This window comes from Poecilia mexicana, unplaced genomic scaffold (genome assembly GCF_051168715.1).
Source record: "Poecilia mexicana isolate PSO_F unplaced genomic scaffold, ASM5116871v1 scaffold_2, whole genome shotgun sequence".
Classification (NCBI taxonomy): domain Eukaryota; kingdom Metazoa; phylum Chordata; class Actinopteri; order Cyprinodontiformes; family Poeciliidae; genus Poecilia; species Poecilia mexicana.
The window spans coordinates 33,323,500-33,345,777 of NW_028263371.1; the positions used below are offsets into that span (position 1 = coordinate 33,323,500).

Genomic DNA, 22,278 nt, shown 5'->3' on the forward strand with positions numbered 1-22,278 from the left:
ATTGTGCATAGGAAGAAAAAAATGACTGGGCCTAACCCAGAACCCTGTGGAACTCCATCCTTCCATTTAACCATTAATTAGAAGAATTTGACATTAATTTCATTGGTAGGAACAGCTAGCTAAAAAGTTAGTTGTGATAAACCTAAAGCGCTAACCATAAGCGTTAGTTCAACTAATGCTAAAGCGCTAAATTTTATCGTTGACATCCACCATGTGTCAGTGACACATTATGTGCAGTATATCGCTGTCCGCTGGACCAGATTTATTATTGCACTCCGTCCTATACAGTCACATTTTAGGCAGTGATTCTTTGGAACAAACCTCTCGGTCTTGGTTTCAGTTTACAGTTGAGTTTTCCTGCTCTGTTGCTGATTTTGCCTGATTATTGACCACAGTATAGGTTCATTTAGAAATAAGGTAGGATAATAAATAAGTCCAAGAAAGCACACAGGACATCAGTGGATGTTAAACTTTAAACTGCACAAATGTAAAATCATTGAACTGAAACTTAAAAAAAAACCAAAGTAAATTAGTGCTCTGAAATTTAGCTGGAAAATTGAATTTAGGTTAAGTCAAGAATGCTAAGTGAAAAAATTATCTGATTAGCAGTTTAGCCAAAGTGTGCCCACCACTGATGAGTCTATTATGTGTTTATTGGGAATAAATAAAAATAAAATATCATCAGATATTTACTTATCTCCTGTCGTGTCTGTAGATGACTTGGATCTGTTGTCCGAGGACTACGAGTCCGTGGACCATCGGCTGAAGCTTTTCTTGGATGTGGAGGTCTTTGAAGAGGAAGAGGAGCTTCATTCTTTTCTCAAGGTCTGTGAGAGAACACACAGACGGGGAGGTTTCCTCTTTGAAAAGACATTTGCATGAAAAAGAAGAGTCATAAGACATTGTCTCAAAGATTTTTAAATCCTCGCCACAGAAACCAAATTACTTCCAGACATCTGAAGCAGAAATATGGCAGCTCTGACTTTGAAAAGTCCTATTAATTATCTTTCAAATAGCTCAAAGGTTCAGTTATAAAGCATGGTGGCAATTTCCTAAAGTTCAGCTGTGGTTTGGTCTGCCAGTCAGACAGCCTCTTTAAAGCAACGAGGAACAAATCAGCAGATCTGGCCTCTAACAGCGACTGCGGTTTGTGTTATTTGGGGGAAACGGATGAGATTGTTTTTTAAACCCCCAATGAGAAAGTGGTGTCATCCGAAAATACAGATGTTAATAGTTTAGTGTTGAAATTATGGCTCAATGAGCCTTATTATGATGCTATCAGAAAAACAATATTCACCCAAGAAAACAGCTGTCATTTATTGCCTTTTTTTCTCAAATATCCAATAACATCATGTTCCTCTTTAATTTCTTTGGATCCACAGATGTCGGCTGTAAAATATGGGGAACCAGGGGAGGTTCCCTCACTGTTGGTTGTTTCCAACAAGCGGTTATACTTTCTGGAAATGACATCAGATGTGCAGTAAGTAAAGCAAAGTTTCTGCTTTGTTCTTTTTAAAACATGAAATGATTAGAGCTCTGTTATTCAAAATATCCACCCCACTGGGAATTTTCATCCTCGTTTTGCTGATTCAAATTTATATGTTTTGGAGATTTATGTTCTGTACAAAATATTCCAAACTAGTGCCTAAAAAGTCGGGAGAAACTAGTAATAAGTTCTCACTAGTATGAACCATACCTTAAAACCAAAAGAATTGCAAACATGAAAGGATCTGTTGGTGGCACTGAAACATATTTAAAAAAACAAACAAACAAATGCATTCCAAAGATTTTGAAGGACATTTGCGTTTCAGATATAAACAGCCATAAGAAACAATGAAAACATCCGTACAGAAAACCACGGTGGTGGCATCATACGGTGGAAATTTAGGGGATCGTCATGTGAAAACTGGAAGATTGTTCAGGATTAAAGGAATAATGTCAATATGGAAAATGTTCCAACAAAACCGAGACAAAAAATGAGATCCTCAGCAAAAAAAACTATGGAAATAAGGCCAATATAGAGCTTTGTAAATCAGATCAAATCTTTCACTAGGAATTAAACATACTCTTCAACACCATACCTCATATTTATGTGCGTTAGGAACCACAACCACCCAACAGTAGCTAAAAACCATGAATATGCTTAGAACTGCCTATTTTAATAGTTCAAGCACCAATATACCTTAATGTGCATTCATACACACAGGAGGAACTATCTTAGTGCTACCACAGAAGCTAACGTTTACAATTTTTCTTATCTCTGCTCTTGCTAATGCCAGCCAATAGCGTTTCAAGTAGCATTGCATCTAGGTCAGTGGTTCTTAACCTTTTTTGAGGTACTGAACCCCCCAGTTGCATATGCGCATTCACCGAACCCTTCTTATTCTTATTTTCTTTCAAATATCATAAATGTGCTCTATGTAAAAAACCCAAATAGGTGTTGGAGTTGCGTTCCACAGAGAAACCATGAAAAGGCAGGGTCCACTGTATTTGTATTCGTACTTTCTGAAGTTAAAAACTTGCAAATACATTTTCAAAAAGCCCCAAAATCTTTGCTGCTAGCTGTTCTTTCGTTAGATTGCTTTTATGTCTTCTATTTTCATACTTTTGTCACAAAATAAAGCTATTTGACAACAACAAGAAGCATCTACCAAACAGGCATGCTCCTCCCCTTTTTGGAGGCGGTCCCACAGGATCAGGAACTCTCAAGACCAAAGCAAAGCAATTCTCTCATTTGCCATCCAAGTTCTTGTGTCACTGGCTACAAATTTACAACAAAAATGGTCTCTGTCAACAAAAATGAACTTCCTGACCTTTAGAATAGTTTAATATGTTGCAAGAGATATGCACTGGAATAATGTGAAATATTATTCCAGTGAATACTTCTGTGACAGTAAGAGCACTGGAGGTGTTAGGGGTTCTTGAGGCAAAAGCTAACATTGACTAAAAGAAAAAACTATTGACATTTTTAGTAGTTGAAAAAAAAAATCAGATTATACACACAATGACACCATAGTACGAATTAAAGTCACATATTTTTGGCCTTTGTTGCAAAGGTTGTTAAACTTTCTTTATGCCCACTAATATTTGGGTAAGTATTTAGTTTGTAAATTGCAGAGAAAACAAATTTTTTTATAGTCATTAGCAAAGTTGGAGTTTATTAATTCATGTTTCATTTCTAATTTTCTGTGGAATGTAACTCGAACTTGTTTGTGGATTTATTGATAGAGCATATCAATATCTGGAAAAAAAAACTTGTAGATTGCAAATTTGAAATATTGATGAACATACATAACGTACATAACATGATGTTGGCTATTTTTTGCAAACAAGTCCAGGAACATCGTCTATTTCCCTTGGCACTGTTTGGCTGAGCCACCAAGAGCAGGCATAAGGAAAACTGTGCATGAGCTGCAATAGCACTATGATTCTTTCCAATGTGTGTTTTAATGAATGCTAAGATATCTTTGTTGTTTGAACTGTTATAATTATGGGTGCACTGATAAATTCGCCAATCGATAAATTGGCTCAACTTTCTTAATATTGAGAAATCAGCTATCAGTTGATTCTTACATGATAAACAGATCTTATCCACCAATCGTATCTACTTCTACAAATGTCTGAAAATTAGCAAAAAGGTTTTGGCCAAAATCGAAATCGGCAAGTTGGGTTTTCCAAATATTGGTGATTGGCCACAAAAGTGCAATCGGTGCACCCCTAATGAAAAGAGGCAAATTTTTTACAGGCGGTGTCATGCAAAAAATGACACCGCCTGGTTAGTTTGTCGCTAACCTGAAGCCCTACGAGAGTTTAAAGATGATTTTATCTCATAAAGACCACATTTATTCAAAAATGGCCAATCATGCAAAAGGGGGCGCCACACTGCAGTTTACTTCACTGACTTTCACAGGGGAGAATCTTCCCAACCTCTATTCAGGATGAACACAGCACAGCCTGGCCAGGTTTCTGGGTCACATCTTGAAAACACATTGGTCTCAAACTGTCTCTCTCCTGTCTTTTCTTTTCCTCTGCATCATAACAGTAAGAAATTAATCCCTCATATTTAAACACTTGATCTGATGCTTTTTCATGATTTTCTCAGAATTACCCTTCCGTGTTCTTTAACAACAAATTCACACCTTAAATTGTCAGATATTACATAAGGCTCTTTAATCTGCTCATCGGTTTGTTTTTTGCCCTTTCTGAAGCGTGGTGTTTCCTCCCAGCAGAGGCCCGCTCACCGATTGGCTGCAGAAGAAGGACAGCTACCCAATACTGGAGCTCAGCTACCTGGAGGTGGGCCTGGGCTCCCAGAGTATCCACATGGAGTTTGCAGATGGAGGCGTGGCCTATACTCTCCTCGTCAGGGACAGCGTGCGCTGCAAGCGCTTCTTTGGCCTCCTAACAGGTAAAAGGAAATGCTAATTCCAGAACCTGTGTTCTAGTTAGGATGGAATGCTGCCATCAGGTGTTGGAACAGCTTGTTCCCGCTGCAGAAACCCAACCTGCTCCGATGGCAGACTACCGCTGCAACATATGTGCTCATGACGCAGACTTCTGCCCCCGACCCTCAGGAGCAGTGGCTTCACGTAGACTGAGCACATCCTGCCCAGACCGTATTGTCTGGAGAGGGAGGAAAACATTTTGGAATGTCTGTGCAAATATGGAAAATTAATGTGAAGGTTGGGAACAAAACAGGAAATCTCTGGAATGTATGGAAAACTAATCTGATGTTTCTGAACGAAACAAACATTGAAAACACAAATATACCCTGAGTTTCAAAAGTATACATACCCCTGTTAAAATGTCAGTGTTCTTTGCTCACTTTAGAACCTTTTTCACCTTAAATGTACAAATAATAATAATAACAAATTCTGTCCAAGAATGAAAAACATTTCTAAGAAAAAAAATATCACCAAATGTAAAAGTCATGTTAAATAGGAGTCAGTAAACTTAAGTTGAGTTGCACAGGTTAGAGGTCACTTTCAGGTCAACCACATCAGTAATGATACAATAATATACAGTACTTTTACCAACTTGATTGCTTTCCTTGAAAAGTTGCTGTTTAGAGTACAAAAACTTGCGAAATATATTTTACACATTCTTTCTAAAAAATGTAAAATGCATTTGGTGGAAAAAAACTCTTTAATAATTATGATTACATTACCCTGAAACTTAATATACCAAAGATGCAAAAAATGAAAAAAAAAAAAAAAAAAAAACGATTACAGCAATAAAAATTTTTTCAAAATCTACATTTTTTGGCAACCTTATTTTACATTCAGGTGAAAATTTTATTTAAATTAAACCTTTTTAATGAAATACTATTCAAAAAACTGAATGTTAATCTTTTTATATAAATACTCTGAAAAGTGATTTAATTCCAGGTAAACATCAGTCACTTTATTGGGCTCTCTAAGCGGTTTTAAGTATTGATAAATACTGGGGGTGTTGAAATATATTCTTCACCAGAAACTAAATAATTAGGGGAACATTGTAAAAGGTCTTAATTTGTATTGTTGATTTCTATTAGGCTACTTTAATCAATGTTGTACTTATTTCTCCAAATCAGCTAATCTGCTATTTTGCGCTAATTTTTCACTTAGCACTTTAGCTTTGAAAATCTTTAGCGCACTTAGCTTCACCTAAGATAAATTCTAAACCACTAACTTACTTGGCTGTTTTATAATCTTTTAGTTGAATGAAGTTCAGTATCTGTATTGTAGCTTTGCCTAATGAATTCTTCGAGTAGTTAGTCGTATGTGTTCAGGCTCTTATTTTGAAGTGGGTGAAGATGATTTACACAGCAATTCAGCAATTCAGATTCACACAGCAATTCTCCTCACCTTGTATTCTAAAGCAGGGGTCCCCAAAGTCGGTCCTGGAGGGCCAGCATCCTGCATGTTTTAGTTCTCTCCCTAGTGGTAGTAACAACCTGTTCAGTATGTCAATGTTCTTCTTAGGCCTCTAATGAGCCATCGTTTGAACCAGGTGTGTTAAACCAGGGAGAGAACTAAAACATGCAGGATGTCGGCCCTCAAGGACCGACTTTGGGCACCCCTGTTCTAAAGGATCACTTCCTGAAGCGCAGGTAAGTATGCAATAACAAACCTGACCCTGTTGAAGACGATATACTATGTTGTAACCATGATACCATGATGAATCACTGACACATAGTGGGTATCAACATGGTTGTATTTTGCACTTTAGCATTACCTTCTATTAAATACCATGTTGGTATTGCGGTTTAGTGTTGGCACAACTAATGTTCATGATTAGTGCTTTTGGATAAGTGCAACTTTTCAGTTTGCAGTTCCCACCGCTCATTTTAATGTTTTTTTTTTTTTTCCTCTTGATTCTATATCAGGCTGTAACTCAGAAATGGCACCCAATGTAGCTTTTTAAATCCAGCTGTTGCTATCAGTTTATGGCCTTTAAAACATTGTTTCAGTGCAGGGGTCTGCCTGTCTGTCTGTTTGAAAGCTTTTTAATATGCTGCCTCTCTGCCCGAGCAGAGACCAGAAGTCTCTGTCACTGAGGCTGATTACTAGCAGGCTGAACGTGATGAATCTCACTGAGGAGGTAGAGCGTGGCCTAAATGAAGGGAACATTAAGTCTGCAAGCCTATCCAGTTTTGCTTCCCACTTCCAACAAAACTAACTTTTCTTTTCTTCCCCTCCCTCTTTGTGTAAGCTCCCTCTCTGCTGTGAGAGTCTAAATCCATAAACAGCTCATTTAGTTTCTTGTATTTCATTGTGGCTGAAAATGCTTCCAGATTGCCTTCAACAAGACCACAGAGGCTCTTGTTGAATTCTTGGTTAAAAAAAATCCCTAAGAGATTCACAAAAAAAAATCAGATGTTTCCGATTCAAACGTCAGCTATATGTTGGTTTCTGAGATAGCCGAGTTGTTGTTAGAGCAGCGACTCTCTGTTCTTTCAGCCAAACGGACCCAAAATACAGCTGGTGAAAGATTTCGCCAGAGGAAGTACAGAAATGCTTAACCAAAACAAGCCCCCGTCCCATCGCCTAAATCAGCGGGCAAAGTTTGAAACCACAACTGGAATGACGGTGGACTTGCTGGCTAGAGAGGACGGAAAGGATGTGGTCGCAACCAGGACAGCTTTCTGGATCTGGCAGCTCTGACGCAGCTTCAGCTGAAACCTGAGAGATAACACGTGGCACATGGGAGCTGTTCCCCAAAGAGCGGTTCATTATCGTTTATTTTTCTCTCATTTGGGACAGTTTATTGCTTTTCAGTTGAGTTTGTCTTGAGAGATTTGATGGATTTGTCCTATCAAAAACGGGCTTTTGGAGACCAGCTGACGTACAGAGTGGTGGTGTGATGTTTACTTTTATGTGAAAACCATCAGGGGTGTTGGTGTTGATGCTGGAGGCAGCGAGGGAGTCTGCAGCGTGACGCTCACCAGAGCCCCATCCAGACTCCAGTTGTTGCCAGGTTGCTTCTAAACACTTTGTCCGCCTGTCGCCTTTGCTTATGCGTGATCCCAGTCTTGGATGGCACCTCGCTAACTGTCTGCGTGAACATGTTATTTAATCTTCTAGTCAGTCCATCACTCGCTGCTTCATGTCAGCAGTGTGGGAGACTCTTCAAGTTGGAATTTTTTCAGTAAAGTACTTTACTTTATTGGTTAGTTTATGTTTCTTTTTTTTTAATTTGTTTATACCAAGCTACCATATTTGGTTCAAGGTGAATACTTACTATGGAGCATCTGTTTCTAGGGCCCATCACAGGGGGTTCGTTTATGACTTAAGTGTCGCTGGAGTTATTAACCACTCATACATGTCATAGTGAACTAATTACTGAACCTGGAATTCTTTCTACGTACTCTTTATCCGCATGTCCTAGTTTTGATGTAGGATTAAACATCTTACTAGATGAGTTTTTGGGGGTAATGTCATTCTTAAATGACATATTTACTACTGTGTCTGTAAAAACAGCTACCAGATAACGTCGTGAGGTGAGGGACTGGTAGTAATCAGCCTCAGTGACAATTTCTGGTTGGTTTCTATTTTTTTAAAAACCCACAAATAATTATATTTAGCCTGTCCACTGCCTTCCCTGTGAGATTCCTCTTGAAAAAAAGTTATTTCTTGCAGCACAGTCTGGTCTTTCTCCCCTTGATTTGGATTGTCTCCCGTTAATTTTGACCTGGCCAATCAGTGAACAAAAAAAGAAGTTGTGAATGACGACGTTGATTTTCTGCGCCGTTTTAGAGTTGTAGCAGCTCTAGTTTTAGAAAAGGCACTGGAGGAAGTGAAGTCCCTGTTCGCTACGCTTTCAAATTTTGAATTTACATTATCAGCCTCCTCGTTTGGATCAGCTCTCCTTTCTTCTCTTCTTGTTTTTCATTTTTACAATCATAAAACGTAAGAAAACAATAGTACACTATACAAGACCATAAAAACACATGTATATATGTGACATAAAATAGAACATGATATATCATATATGCTATATTATGATACAATATGATATGATATAATAGTACAGTATGATATAGTATTATACAACACAGAATTATGCAACATATTATTGTGGTAAAAACAGTAAGATAAATTATACTGTTGTACAAAAGTAACAAGTTTCTGTGATTCAATATGTGGTATAATACAATACCTTTCAGTATAATAAAATTGATGAGTGTTAGACAGTATGATATAGTATCATGTTGTACGATACATTTTGGGAGCATGATCAATATACTGTTTAGTATAATGTTGTACAGTACAGTATGTTACAATGTTATACAGTATTATTCCAAACAATATGGTGCAAAGTGATACTAGAGTACTATAGAGTACACATGACTAATTAAGTCAATTAGATGGTTACAATTAGATGATACAAAATGTTATGGTTTTATAAAGTACACTGCAGTACAATATAAAACAGTAATTTAATAGTATTACAAAATACAAACACATTTTTAAGAGACAACTATTTGAAATTCAATTCAAGCAATACCAGAATCACTGTAGCCTTAATTTTAAGATCCAAGCCAATAAAAGAGTCAGTGTCCTGGGAATGAACTCTGCCTTTCTTAACCACATTTTTCTACTACAAAAATGACTCTTTCCTTCAGATCGTCATTGGAAGATTAAAGCAGACCATATTTTGCCACCGTCCCACTCCCTGTCTCTCCTCTTTCGTGTTCTTATACATTCCTTTTAAAATCTCATCCATTCAGCCTCTCTGCTGGAGATATCTCCTCCACCCCGTATTGTTGTCACCCTTAATCTCACACCAACATTTGACGCTTGCTTGGCGTGACCCAGCAGATCCTATTCGCCGCCACATTTTTTCCCACCCACGGACTCAATGGAGCTGAAACCCTACACCTGCAACTGGAGTTGGCTTTCTTGTTGGAGTTACAATAGCAGAAGGTCTGTCAGTCGGAGTGCTGCTTCTGTCTGCGGGCTCCCCCCACCCTGTGAATGATGGGGTATGACGTTCCTTGATCTGCTTTCACACTCTGGTTTCGTGTTCTTGGCTCATTCCTTCTAGCCGGGTTGGTGAATGTAAACAGCACTGAAATGTCTCACCTTAATTCGAATGTCTCGTGAAAATTAGTAGAGGGGTTTGTGTGATGTCTCTTGTTTGAACTGCTCACTTTCCTGGCAAATCCATGAACCTTTAGATGTTTTCCAAAAGGAATGTGGGGCATTTTCTTTAAATTTCCTGTGGTTATTTAATAAATCTTTTGGTTTCTAGATACGTCCTCGGAGATCTCATACTTCAGGCCTCCCATTCTTTGGTTTTGAAATTGTTTTGGAATATTTGGTTGAGTGATGAATGCTCCATTGAGGACACAAAAGCACACACTCCGCTTTTCCACAATATTTAGAGAAGAATGTAAGTTTGATTTAGGGCTGCAGTTCATTACAGAGGATGGAAAATGAAATGAGGTCCAGATAGTGGCTGATCGCACAACAACAAACCCGACTGGCTTCAGAAAGCTACCAAATCCGGACATCTGAGTTCAGGCAGCTGAATGAGTTGGAAAGTAAAATCTGGGATTTCTTTGGAATTCTGGACAGAAAATTATGTCACAGAAATGCAAATATATATTTTTGCACATCTCTGAAACAGAACTTTATGTCGTGAGTTCTGCACACAATAACGAGACGTACTGTATGTTTGAGTGTATGACCTTTGGTTGGTGACCTCTGTTGCTTTGTTTTTCTCAAAACGTCAAATCCTCAGAACCAAAGCCGTGTTGTTCTTTAAGTATAATATGCAAACAGTAAAGGAATAGATTTAAGTGTAATATTTCTTCATGAAATATTCCACTGATCCTTTGAGCTTAAAAAACACCATAATGATGAAACATTTTTTGATTAATAGAGAAGGTTGGTTGTTTGAGATGAATGGGTGGTCTGTGTAGTCTGTGTGTTGGTAGATCAAGTGTTACACTTAAATTAAGATTAATTATCGTGGATCTAAACAGGAGGTGTTGCAGATACAAGTTCATAAGTTGCTTTGTGGCAGAAAGTTCTGGATGTGAATCTTGGTCTGGGGTCAAACATGATTAGGGTTAGAGAACGCATTTTGTCATTCTCTCTGGGTACTCCCATATCCTCCCATAGTAAAACAGGAAAGAGGGGCTAGTCTGGACAGAGACTTCTTGACAACTACTGGTCCTGTCAAGACACCAGTAATCTAACACTCCATAAATCTGTCCTCTGAAGAAAGCCATTGTGGCAATAAGTGAAATATGAAATCTGGCACGTGGTTTTCCACAAGCCAAGTCACTGTCATGATGCTTTTCTTCAATGGGAAAGGGTGAAGAAGACGTCCCAGGACAAGACCAGGAGGAACGTCTTCAATTTTACATGAACTTATTAAAATAGTCAAGGTTGGTAGAAAAGTCTGGATTTTTTTCAGGATCGTAACAACGTTTTCTCATTCTTTCCTCCAGGAATGGTCCGTGAGATGGCCCACAAATCTGATAGCAGGCTCCAGTCCATTTCCACCACGAGGCTGTCCGCCCAGCACCACCTCTGGTATGCGTTTCCCAGCGCCGCCTGCCACGCCACTGTCTCTTGACTTTTATTTGTGTCAACGCTGAAAGATGTGGTGTGAACAGTGTCGCGCACATTTGTATGCGGTCAAGCCATGAAGGTTAAGGGGAGAAGTTCCAAAGCTGCACATTTCTGACACATCTTTACTTGATTACAATCAGCTTTTCTTAGACTCCGTTTGGTGAAACAGGCTCACTAAATTAGCTGGTAAACCGCATCTTAATTGGTAACATGTGCCTCCCCTTGCAAATTGCGCAGCATTTGCGTACCCCTCGCCCCCCAAGTAGTTTGTAATCACCACCAATAATTTTTTTACACCTTTTAATTGTGTTTTTTTTTTCCCTCTGAAGCAAAGGGTTGCACCCTTTCTTGCCTTTCTTGTTTTTTTCTGAGAGGGAAAAAAATTGATTTTTAATCATAAAAGTATGATTTCAGGGAAGAAAAGTTCAACATCTCGTGACAATCGAAGGTTTTATTCCTGCTGACAGATTGTGTATACTCACAAAGCAGGCTTGACGGAAAGGTGTTTCATTTGATTTGAAAACCCCCCTGACCCCCTCTAGAGTTTCTGACAGACGAGTTCCGGCCCCCGTCCCAAGGAGCCCGTTGGAGCGGCCACGTACAAACACACAACGGATGCCGGAGATTTTTTCAGTTTCTCATCTGGTTTTAGCTCCTCGACTCAATAATCAAAAGGCGAAAAAACAAAAAAAGCCCAACCCAAGCGGCTCCTTCATCTGTTCCCGAGGCAGCAAACCACAGTCTCAAAACACACTTCCCAGTGTTTGCGCAACACACGTCCCGTCAGCCGTTATTATGTCAATTATCCCCTCTGTTCTGCAGTTAATGCGGAATTCATGCCGCGCCGCTTTGGTGCTGACATCTTTCTGACGTAACAGCACCTGCCAGTTCCTCATCTTAGAACAGGAATCTGTGGGATGTGTCTGAATATTTATGATGCCCTTCTTTTGATCTGTCAGGCCTCTGGTGTGCGAAGACATCCATGCAGATGTGGAGGACGGGCAGCTGCAGTTCTTCTACATCCTGGCTTTCGTCCGCCGAGGTGACTTTTTTTTTTCCCCCTTCAAACCTTTAACGATCTTCAGACAAAGCACTCTGTCTCTGCCAGATATCTCCTCTGTTATCACTCAGGAAAATCTGCTTTCATCAGTGGCTTTTTTTTACTTTCTCTGTTTCTGAGGCCCATTTGCAAGATGTTGGTTTGTTATGGGAACAGTGAGATTTCAGGACGCACGTCAAGTGCATCGACATGCAAGGTTTGCCTCTGGGTAAACCCCGCTGAATTAACAGCAGACGAGTACACAGTTCTGGCCAGTAGGTTTACCCCCAACCATCACAGGCATACATATATACATATACACATAGGCCTGTCACGATAACAAATTTTGCTGTGCAATTGTCTAAAAAATTATTGCAATAAACGATAATATTGTTTCAAGACCTTTTGATACTGATTTAATGGATATGACGTAATAATGCATGCAATTTCCTGCCAAAGATAGATACACTTTATTTTCAAAAGAACACATAACACTGGAACTGATAAACAAAACAAAAAAAACAAATACAAAATGGATTCTCAGTCTCCATTAACAAAAAACGTACTTGAATAAAACTAAACAGCATCAAGCCAAACTGGAAATAAATACTGCATTCAACCAAAAGAGTGCTGATTATGAAGTCTGTATACTATATTACCCTTCAGTAATCATTAGATTTAGATAGAGAAGATGGGCATATCCGACTACCTAATGTAGTAGTTCATACTACACGATTTTTTGCGTGTAGTCTTAGATCTTAGAACGTTGGCCGTTCTAAGATTGTCGCTGGTGATTTTGTAACTGATCATCCCGTAGTGCAGTGGTTTCCAAAGTACGGCCCGCGGGCCGGATCCGGCCCGCCTCCATATTGGATCCGGCCTACTGAACAATACCAGAGAGCATTTAGATTTTTTTTCATATACCATATTTTCTGGACTATACGCCGCTACTTTTTTCCTAAGCTTTGAACCATGCGGCTTATAGGCCAGTGCGGCTTATATGTGGATTTTTCTTCAACCACCAGGGGGCTCTTTATCAGGAAGTGAATCATTGGAAGTCAAAATTGGAAATAAAAGAAGAAAGTGCCCATTAAAACGGAATTAGGTTTTAATAGGGAATTGAAATTTGAGAATGTTGTTGATCAGTTAAATAACATTGAGGGGAAAAAGAAGTTTTTTTGGTTTTTTAAATAATACTGGGATCATTATGAGAATTTGAGGCATAGATATTAGGATCCAATAGATGGCAGTAGTGCAACAATAATGGATGCAAGCTGCTGTTGAAATCTATAGAAGAAGCAGAGGAAGAAGAAGAAGGCGCCCATTTTCATTTAGCATATGCTAGTAGCAGACACTTTTACTGTTACAGTTACCGTTCGGAAACTACCGTAATCAGTTCAGCTAAATCTAAACTTGGCACCTTTTTCTTTTTCAACGTAATAAATGTGATATTCAATTAACCTGTTATGACTCAAATTTTGGATGTCCGCCTCCCTCTGCTGCTGCTGCATCCTTGTAAAAAACCAAGAGCTGCAGAGATATCTGCGGCTTATAGTCGTGTTATTTCCTGGATTTTTTCTGTGAAGAACCCAGAGAGGGTTATTTGATTGTGCTTTCTGAAAAACAATACATTTTTACATTTCGGCACTCCTGCAATCGTCACACTTTTTCTGTTACAAACTGACTCCGGCCCCCCAGCAGAGAAGGGAAAAGTTATGTGGCCCTCACAGGAAAAAGTTTGGGGACCCCTGCTGTAGTGTGATTTAGATCGTCGTGGCCGCTCCAATCTAAATCAGGGGTTTTCCCTGACTGGGAGCTTAATGCAGCCCATTGAATGTGACTGATATTAAAATTAGTTAACTGGACTTGTAGCCATTATTTTGTGCCCATGTGGCTGGACACCACCCAGGACGATGGAACCCGATCGAACCGTTATACCTAGGATTTCTGTCAGCTAATGTGTCTCAGGTTTTGGAAATGGCCCGACAGTCGGCGACAACTCATATAGTGTGCGCTGGGCATTAGACTAAGGAAATGAGGAAGGGAGGGTCAGTGGAGAGCACCGGAGTTGAGCCTTTTTTCATTCGGTGTCAGCAACAGACAGAATAAAAGGCAGGAAGAGACGATAAAGCCGATAATTAAAATGAGGTCGATAGGTTTAATTTATCGTGCGATTAATTGATTTATCGTTTATCACGACAGGCCTATATACACATACATATATACATTTCAGGCTCTTAATGACTTATTTGAACTGTTCTTTTTCCACATTGCAAAATTATATGACATAAAACTGTGAAATGTATTGCTAATTTCCTCCAATGGAGGCAAAATTTAATGTACAGGCTAAACAGTGAAGTCACACACTATTAACTTAATGTTAAAGTTTGTGTGTTTTTTAATACTTTTATATTTAGTATCCATTTAAATAGTACTGAGAACTTCAAATGACGTAATTAAAGTGTAAAAATGAAAAATGGATGGATGGATGGATGGATGGATGGATTGTGGAAGATTTGTTGGATGCAGGATGGATGGTTAGTTGGTAGGATGATGGATGGGTGAATGGATGGTTGGTTGGTAGAATAATAGATGAATGGTTTTGTTGGATGGCTCGATGGATGATGTGTGGGTGTGATGGATCCATCCAACCATCCAGCTGCCCACCAACACACCCCTCTCATCCCTCCATCATTCTCCCTCCTTCCAGACTCCAGTTTTCCCAGTTTCCATATTTAAATCCTGACCACTGCAGAAATTCCTACCATAAACTCATAGTGAACTTTTCTATTTAATGTTTTGAACTTGGCATCAAAACTCATTAGAACTCTGGAAATTTGAGAGTGGAAACGTGTGGAACTTTGTCATGAAAAATGCGTGGGAACCCAAAGGAACACAGAGAAAAAAGACCAGCTGGATGGACGCTGCGGTGATCCTTTGTAATCCTAAAATTGACTCAATAAAGAGGCTTACTAACAAAAAAAGGGTACATTATTTTATTTCCCTCCAACTTATGGCAGACAGAGCCAAAAAATATGGAAAACAGGAGGTGATTTGTGGCCAGCCGCTGACGTGAGCCGCCTGTCAGCAAGCCCCGCTGACCTTTGCCAATAAATGAGGCAGAAATATACTGTTTAGACTCAGCGGCTTGACAGATGACTGTATTTGCATGCGTGTGGTTAGGGACCAAATGTGTCGGGGCTGTAGGGTGCACGGCAGCCCAGCGCACTCTGCCTGTCCGTGGAATTTCAGCTGGCTCCCAACACATCCCGACCTGCCTCTTAGCTCCACCTCTTCCCAGTTCTGACATGCAAAGCTAAAACTACGAGAGGAAGCGCTTAACGTCATTGACCCATAACTGTTACTTCTAAGAGATTCAGATATTCTAACTTAAATTTATTTTGCATCTTGAGGATCAAAATATGACAGCAAGTGGAAGGGTTGTTGGGTTTTACAGTAAGATTAATGACACAAACCGGAGGGAAAAAATGATAGATTTACACATTTACTTTAATAAATATGCATGACTAGATGCTCTTATTCCTACTTAAGAATAAAACACAATTTATTAGAATTAAAAATAGTGAATTGTAAAATTTTTCCATTGGCTATTTTGATTAGAAAAAACCCCTCAAAGCATCACTCCTACTTTGTTTAAAACTGTTTTCTGTAGAGGAGCTATGGCTGCCTCAGACGGTGCTGGCCACCAGAGAAACCCTCTACCTGCTGGACGAAGATCACCAATGGAGGAAAAGCGTCTCGGTGGCACCTGAGGACAGCCAGGCACGCAGTGGGAGCGTCGCCATCCTGGAAACTCTTCCGATCAGCTGCGTGAGCTCGATTCTGCTGTGGGCCTCGGACCCGCTCAGGATGGACTTTAAGCTTTACGATGAGGTTAGTTCACCTGAGAAGACGACGGCCGCCACTCTGACTCTTCCACTTCAGCAGAAAGAAACAATGAAGAGCAAGGTCTACTGAGGTTGCAGGAGCATCCTCGCTTTCACTCTCAATTCTTTCACTTAATGTTTTTTCCCTTTTTTTTTTTTTGGGTCGTCTTTCCGATTCTGTTGGTAATTTTCTTGAGTTCTGGATGTTATAAAATCTCAAAATCTGTGTTGTGTTCTGATGTGTTTTTCTGCAGACTGTGAAACAGGAGAAGACGTGGTGCGTGCGCACAGAGAGTGCTGAGCTCCTCCAGGGTCTGCTGTCCTGGGTCAGGGCACAGTGGGAGGCTATGTTCGGAGTCAAGCTGCACATGGGTCTGCAAGACGAGCCATCGTAATGGATCCAAACAAACAAAACAACAAAAGCCGGAGTTTTGGGCTTTAGTCCTGTGCAGGTTATTGAGCGAGTCTGCATCTTTTGTTTTCTCTGCACTCAGTCTGCTCCCATTACGCTTGTTGCTTCAAGCCAAGAGCTTGGAAATGATTGCACTCATTCATGTGGTACACAAGCCTGTAAAAAAGCTCTGCTTGCAGAATTTTTCCTCCAGGAAAAAAAAAAAAAACCCCAACATCTCCAGTGAATTTTTCTACAGCTGAAATGAAGTGTGCCTTGTTTCTTTGTGAAGATGAGACGTCCTGGTTTGGCGATGCACGTAAATGCACGTCGTGTTTTCTGGATCACCTGTAGCGCTTTGCCAATGTAGGGCAGGTTCCTCCGGCTGGGATGAATGGCAGTAAGACTTTAAATGCGTCCAGCCGTCATGCGCTCAACACGAGGAACGGCTAAGGCTCTCATCAAGGGAAACCTTTGACCCCAATTAGGGTCTCATAGTTGGTCTAAGTATAAATGGTCTTGTATACTGTTTAAAATGTAATCCACAGGTGTTCCAGATGTGTGAATTAAGAATTTATATTAAATAGATCATCAGGAAAAATCTAACCTAGCTAAAATCTAACTTAAGTTATGTTGTTGATCCAGAATGCTCACTTTTATTTTTGTATAAATGTGTCGTAAATGTGTTTGCTTGGATATAAAAAAAAGAAAAAGTTGTCTTTGTTCATGTCGTTGCATGTCCTTGAACAATTTTGCTGAGTTGCTGTTGCAAATTTACAAAACAGACGCATTTTATTTATTGATGATCCTGCTGATGGACTCATGATGGTGAGATTGGAAAAATAAAAAGATACCCGAAGCTGAAATTTCTCCAAGACAGACTAAAATTAAGTTCCTTTTATCCTCCTTCAACTGCAGATAAATCATCACATGTTTTACATTTTAATAGTTTTACTCTTCGTTATTTGCATGTCTGCTCTTGCTTGCTGCAGTGTCTCAAAAATATTAAGGAAGCCACATTCCAAACTGGAATTTTTGTCTTCACCTGATACAACTTGTAAAGGTGGAGTTACTTTTTGCCTAGTTGATTATGCTAAAACGCTGAAGAGAGACCTAGACAAGGACTTTTATTTAGCCATTTTCCTCATATTTGATTCAGCCTTATTTGTTGCGTTTCCGCTAAGGTTTGGGATAAATTAGGGATAGTAAGACTACGTTACTAAGACAGTAGGCCTTGATGTGAATGATTTATGACCCCTAACTGACCCAGAGGTGAAGAACAACAACATGGACATCGCACTCTGTCTATAGAAGTGATGCTAAAAGCTGTCGTCTATGGATGTTTGACACTGTTGTCACGTGATCATAAGATGAAGAAAGTTTAGAAAACGAAAGTACAGCTAAAAGCAGTGGTATTTTGCGGACCACTGACTGGACCCTTTGTCTAGAAGTCTGTTTGGGTGTGTAGTCTGAACCAGAAGTGGTGAGATGTGATGCGCTTCTGTGACAGACTTTCTAAACAATTAGAATTATAGCGCATATATCATGTCGATGTAAAAATCAGACAAAAGCGACAAGACCATTTTGACTGCTGTGAAAAAAAAAAAGATGCGTTACAGCATATTTGATTTAGTACATGTGGAAGTGGCACAAATGCGATTTTTGGGGGGGGGGGGCGGGGGGGAGAGGACATCGTAATTGGGCTGTTCATAACTCCCATGAAAATGTCTGATGCGGGTGACTTAAGGCAAAAAATAAATTGGACTTCGATTGCATTTGTCTTCTGTGTGAATGTAGCAGGTTGCATGTGATGCTAAGGCTTCTAGCTTTTGATAGGAAGTTAATAAAACTGAATGTATTCAAAATTCTCTTAAATTTTCTACCAGTTGTTGAACAACAGGAATAATTATTGTTTGAGAAGGTGACATTCAAACCTGGTTATTGCTAAAACTCAAGTCGTTCAACTCTTGGATCTTTTTTCAGGCACGTTATCACCACCACCCGGGTATGAGTTTATATGGTTTTGTGATTTTTTTTTTTTTTTTTTTTTTTTTTGCTTTCCTCTGCTAAACAAAAAAAAAATCATAAACCCTAAACGTTTTGGGTAATCTTCTACAGAGGAAACGGTGAGTAAATAAAGGATCCACAAAACGAGTCTTGGTTTCTGAGGTCGAAACACAACAAAGATGTTCTCTTTGGTCATTTAGTACCAAATGTTTTTCTTTTTACCGGGTTCAGTCCAGGCTCAGCTGTTTGAAAGCCATATTTGCCCAGTCTGTCGGTGTAAATATTTCTTAGGCTGAGCATATGCTGCACACATGTTTCAGAAGACCAGGATCACCTTCAGTTCCAACCACGTGGTCGAGGACCCCTCGCTCTCACTCTCGCCGTCCCTCCACAAACCAGTGAGCAGCAACACACAAATGACTGGTCGTTACTTACCCGCGACCGGCCTGGTTTCAAAGTTCCCGGTGGTTTGATGCACACAATTAACAAGCGGCTCATTTTGCGGTTGATTTTTATCTTTGTGCAGGACTGAAGGTCGTCCATAGTTGAAGAATGCCGCTCTTCCATGTGGATGTGCGCAGAAGACCAGCACATTTCACACCATAGATGTTCTTCCAGGTTTCGCAATGGTTTCTTTCACACCAGCACTTTCATTTAAAATTTCATATTTTTCCGTAATGTTCTATGTTATGATGTACGAACAGGAAATGGAGGAAACCGACAGGCTGCTAGTGAGATCTGTAGATTGTAATTGTTCGGAACATTTTTGTGTTATAATGTTTTGATTTAAAAATTTATGTTGTAGTTACAATTTTTAGACTTGAATTAGTTCCCATGGTTTATCCAATGTTCTTCTTAGTCTCCTTCTTGAAGGCTAGCCTTTGTGCATAAATTAGCCTGTGTTCATTGTTAACTAGTCTTAGTTTGGTTTTCCTTACTTGACATTTTCTTTTCAGGACTTTTGTCTAGATTTATTATTATTATTATTATTATTATTATTATTATTATTATTATTATTATTATTGCAGAGTATTAGGACCAGACTATTACGAGAATACATTTGTAAAATTAAGACAAAATGTAATGAGAAAAAAAGCTTTAATAGTTCACCAGCTCAGTGAGTCCATGTGGTTCTTGCTTCAAAATAGATGCACAATTGTTTTAAAGTCCTTCTTCTGATAATAATTTGAAAAAAAAATATGACATTGAATTATAACCTCACAAAATGCTGGACATCCCTCATTTTACTTTTTTATTGCTGTGTGTAGCATTTCTCATAAAATTACTACTTCATTCTCCTATTATTATTACTTTGTTCAGGTAATATTCTGACATAATTCTCAAAGTAGTACATCTTCTTTCTCAAATTATGACTATTCTCATTTTATGAGTTAATAGTACAACAACTTTATTCTCGTATTATTATGATTTTGTTCTCATAGTATTATGGCTGCATTGTTGTACAGCATTCTTGTTGTATGTAAGATTACAACTTCTGGTAATATGATTTTATTGTCATAATAAAATTTCATTCCTATTTTATTATGACTTCATTGTCATGCATTAATCTTGCAATATTGTGACTTTATTCTTGTATAGTTATACCTACGTTGTCGTACAACATTTTTGTAATACATGGTAACATGGCCTTTATCTCATAATGTTATGACTTTATTCTCGTACAACTTTTTGTCATAATATGACTATGTTAAAGTGATTCGCTTGTCCCAATACGCCATTATAGGTTTTTCTCTGTTTCTCTTTGCCAGCATTTTCTTTTGGGCCCTTGTTGCCAGGTTTTTGAGATATTTGCTTTTTGATGGATTTTTTAAAAAAATTAACTATTTTTGGACAAAATAGTATTTTTTTTTCTTTGCACCTTTGTTCTTGTGTCTCACTGTTTGACACACCAATTGAGAAGTAGACTGAGAACTCAAAGCATCACATCAGTTTGCAATCAATAAACAGTCTGAGTTGATTTATAGCGTCTTCCTAATCAACATTGCAGAGTTCGTGCAAGCTTTTGTGAAAAACGTCAGACACAGCAATGATCATTTTCCTTCTTTGTTGAGAAGGTGTGTGAAGAGTGGAAATTACAGCAGTCTAAATGTGTTATTTTCCTCCCTGAAAGAGAAAAAATAGCTCTCATTGAAGGCACATAAAACCAAGTTAATGGTGAAGCATACTGTACATCATTAATTCCGCTTTATGGCTCTGATCTGGCACCATTTTGTTCTCCCACATGCCCACACTAAGCCATGCATTTCACAGTTTTATTGTCTTTCTCCATGTGGTAAGTGTTTCTTTTGTGTTTTCTGCTTTTTTATTGTTTTTGATTATCTAAATAACCGTTCCCGGGCCTCCGTCATCCGCCCAGGAACAAAGTGCAAGTGAGGAAATGCTGCATGTTTTGTTTTTTTTTTTTTTTCTTTTGATTTGGCTGGCTCTGGTGGAATTAATGATCCTAAAAACTCAGCATTGAAAAATCCATGAGTCAGACTGATTGTATGCTCCGAATTTGTCATTCACTTTTATGTTTTTAGGAGGAAATAAGCAATCTGGGTCGATACTAAAACATTACCGCAATGTGTGTTTGCTGTAAGGAGAGGCCGCGGTCTGCGCGGGTGGGCAAAAATCAAAAGTACCTCATATCAGTCAGTCCTGCCCTTAATGATGCAGCTAATATTCTCTCTGCAGGGTTCTAAGGAGGAATTTTTAAGCCCTTACAGAGCCTCGCACGACCCTGTCAAGATCCCACAACAAATTTGTGGGCCTGTCGGCTCGCAATTTCCCTTTTTTTTTTTTTTTCTTCTTCCATAGCTCCCAGCGTACTGATCTAAAGCCAAGGTCTGCAAACACAAAAGAGATGCAGGTGAATAAGTTCATGTTTCACTCAGACCTTATCAGAGAACAGAAGGATTGATAGTCCGACAGGAAGCAGGGCTGCTTGGCCCGGTGCAGACATCTGGCCTGGTTTGACTCCTCGACGCCTCCTCCAAACATTTCAGGTTCTCTTTCTCAGTCTGGAGCACTACAGCTGCGCCGTGCATGACAGCAAGAAATCTGTTGTTTTTGTTGAATGCCAGAGTCAACCAGATTGTTGGACGGTGGGGCCTCCGCGTGTAAAAGCTGCAGTCACGCAGTCCTCCGTCAGACCGGAGGGCTGCCAAGCTGTGGTCCAGGGCATAACATCAACTCCTCCACATACAGACGGATCAAATGTTACAGTACGCAGTTCTTTTCTGTGGAAAATGGTCTTATATGATGACTTTGGTTATTAATAGAACCAACTTGATTAAAGCTTGTCTGGAGGAATTCTTACCCACTCTGCTGTTCAATTTGGCATGTGAAAGTTCATCTGACAGGTTTGGACTTAAGTCTAGACTTTGACGGGCAGATTTCTTTATTGATCATTGTCTTGCATGAGCTTAAAGTCATGAGCTTGATACTTTTTCACAGCCCTGTATTATGATCCACCGAGATGGATGTAGGAGCTGTAAAGTTTTGATTTGTAAAACTTTAACGGGAGGTCCTGAACTCAACACTTTGTTGCTCAGCCGGCATTGCACCATCACCGTTGTCTCATACAAGTCCCTGAATGAACTATCAAAGGTTATGATATGTACTCTTTGAGTCAACTCCCCAAGCAATTTGGAAGCTGCAGTTTATTGAATATTTTGTGCAGGCCATTAAAGCTGGAGGACAGACTGAATATTATACACAACTTTCACTGTGTGTAGCTCTTTAAACGCAGCAAAGCAACTCAACAGCCTCCACAGTTGTTATAAAGTTGAATCATAAATCCAAAAGTGAACATTACAACCTTCATAAAACCTGGATTTATTGCGGGACTATTGTAGCCTGTGGATTCGCGATGATGGCAATTAA

At 39.3% G+C, this 22,278-nt stretch overlaps 1 protein-coding gene across 5 annotated transcripts in view; it reads left to right on the forward strand.

Annotated features, from left to right (window-relative positions):
• Positions 1-17,249, forward strand: part of stk11ip (serine/threonine kinase 11 interacting protein) — a 30,973-nt gene extending 13,724 nt beyond the window's left edge. For 3 of the 5 annotated variants that reach the window (XM_014990515.2, XM_088014951.1, XM_088014963.1), the window contains 7 exons: positions 716-825; positions 1,383-1,480; positions 4,209-4,408; positions 10,943-11,027; positions 12,026-12,108; positions 15,779-15,999; positions 16,247-17,249. In XM_014990515.2, coding sequence (XP_014846001.2) covers positions 716-825; positions 1,383-1,480; positions 4,209-4,408; positions 10,943-11,027; positions 12,026-12,108; positions 15,779-15,999; positions 16,247-16,387 — 938 coding nt within the window. In that variant the 3' untranslated portion in view covers positions 16,388-17,249. The remainder of the gene's footprint in view (positions 1-715; positions 826-1,382; positions 1,481-4,208; positions 4,409-10,942; positions 11,028-12,025; positions 12,109-15,778; positions 16,000-16,246) is intronic. The other 2 variants (XM_088014953.1, XM_088014957.1) reach the window with 2 other exon arrangements.
• The last annotated feature ends 5,029 nt before the right edge of the window (positions 17,250-22,278 follow it).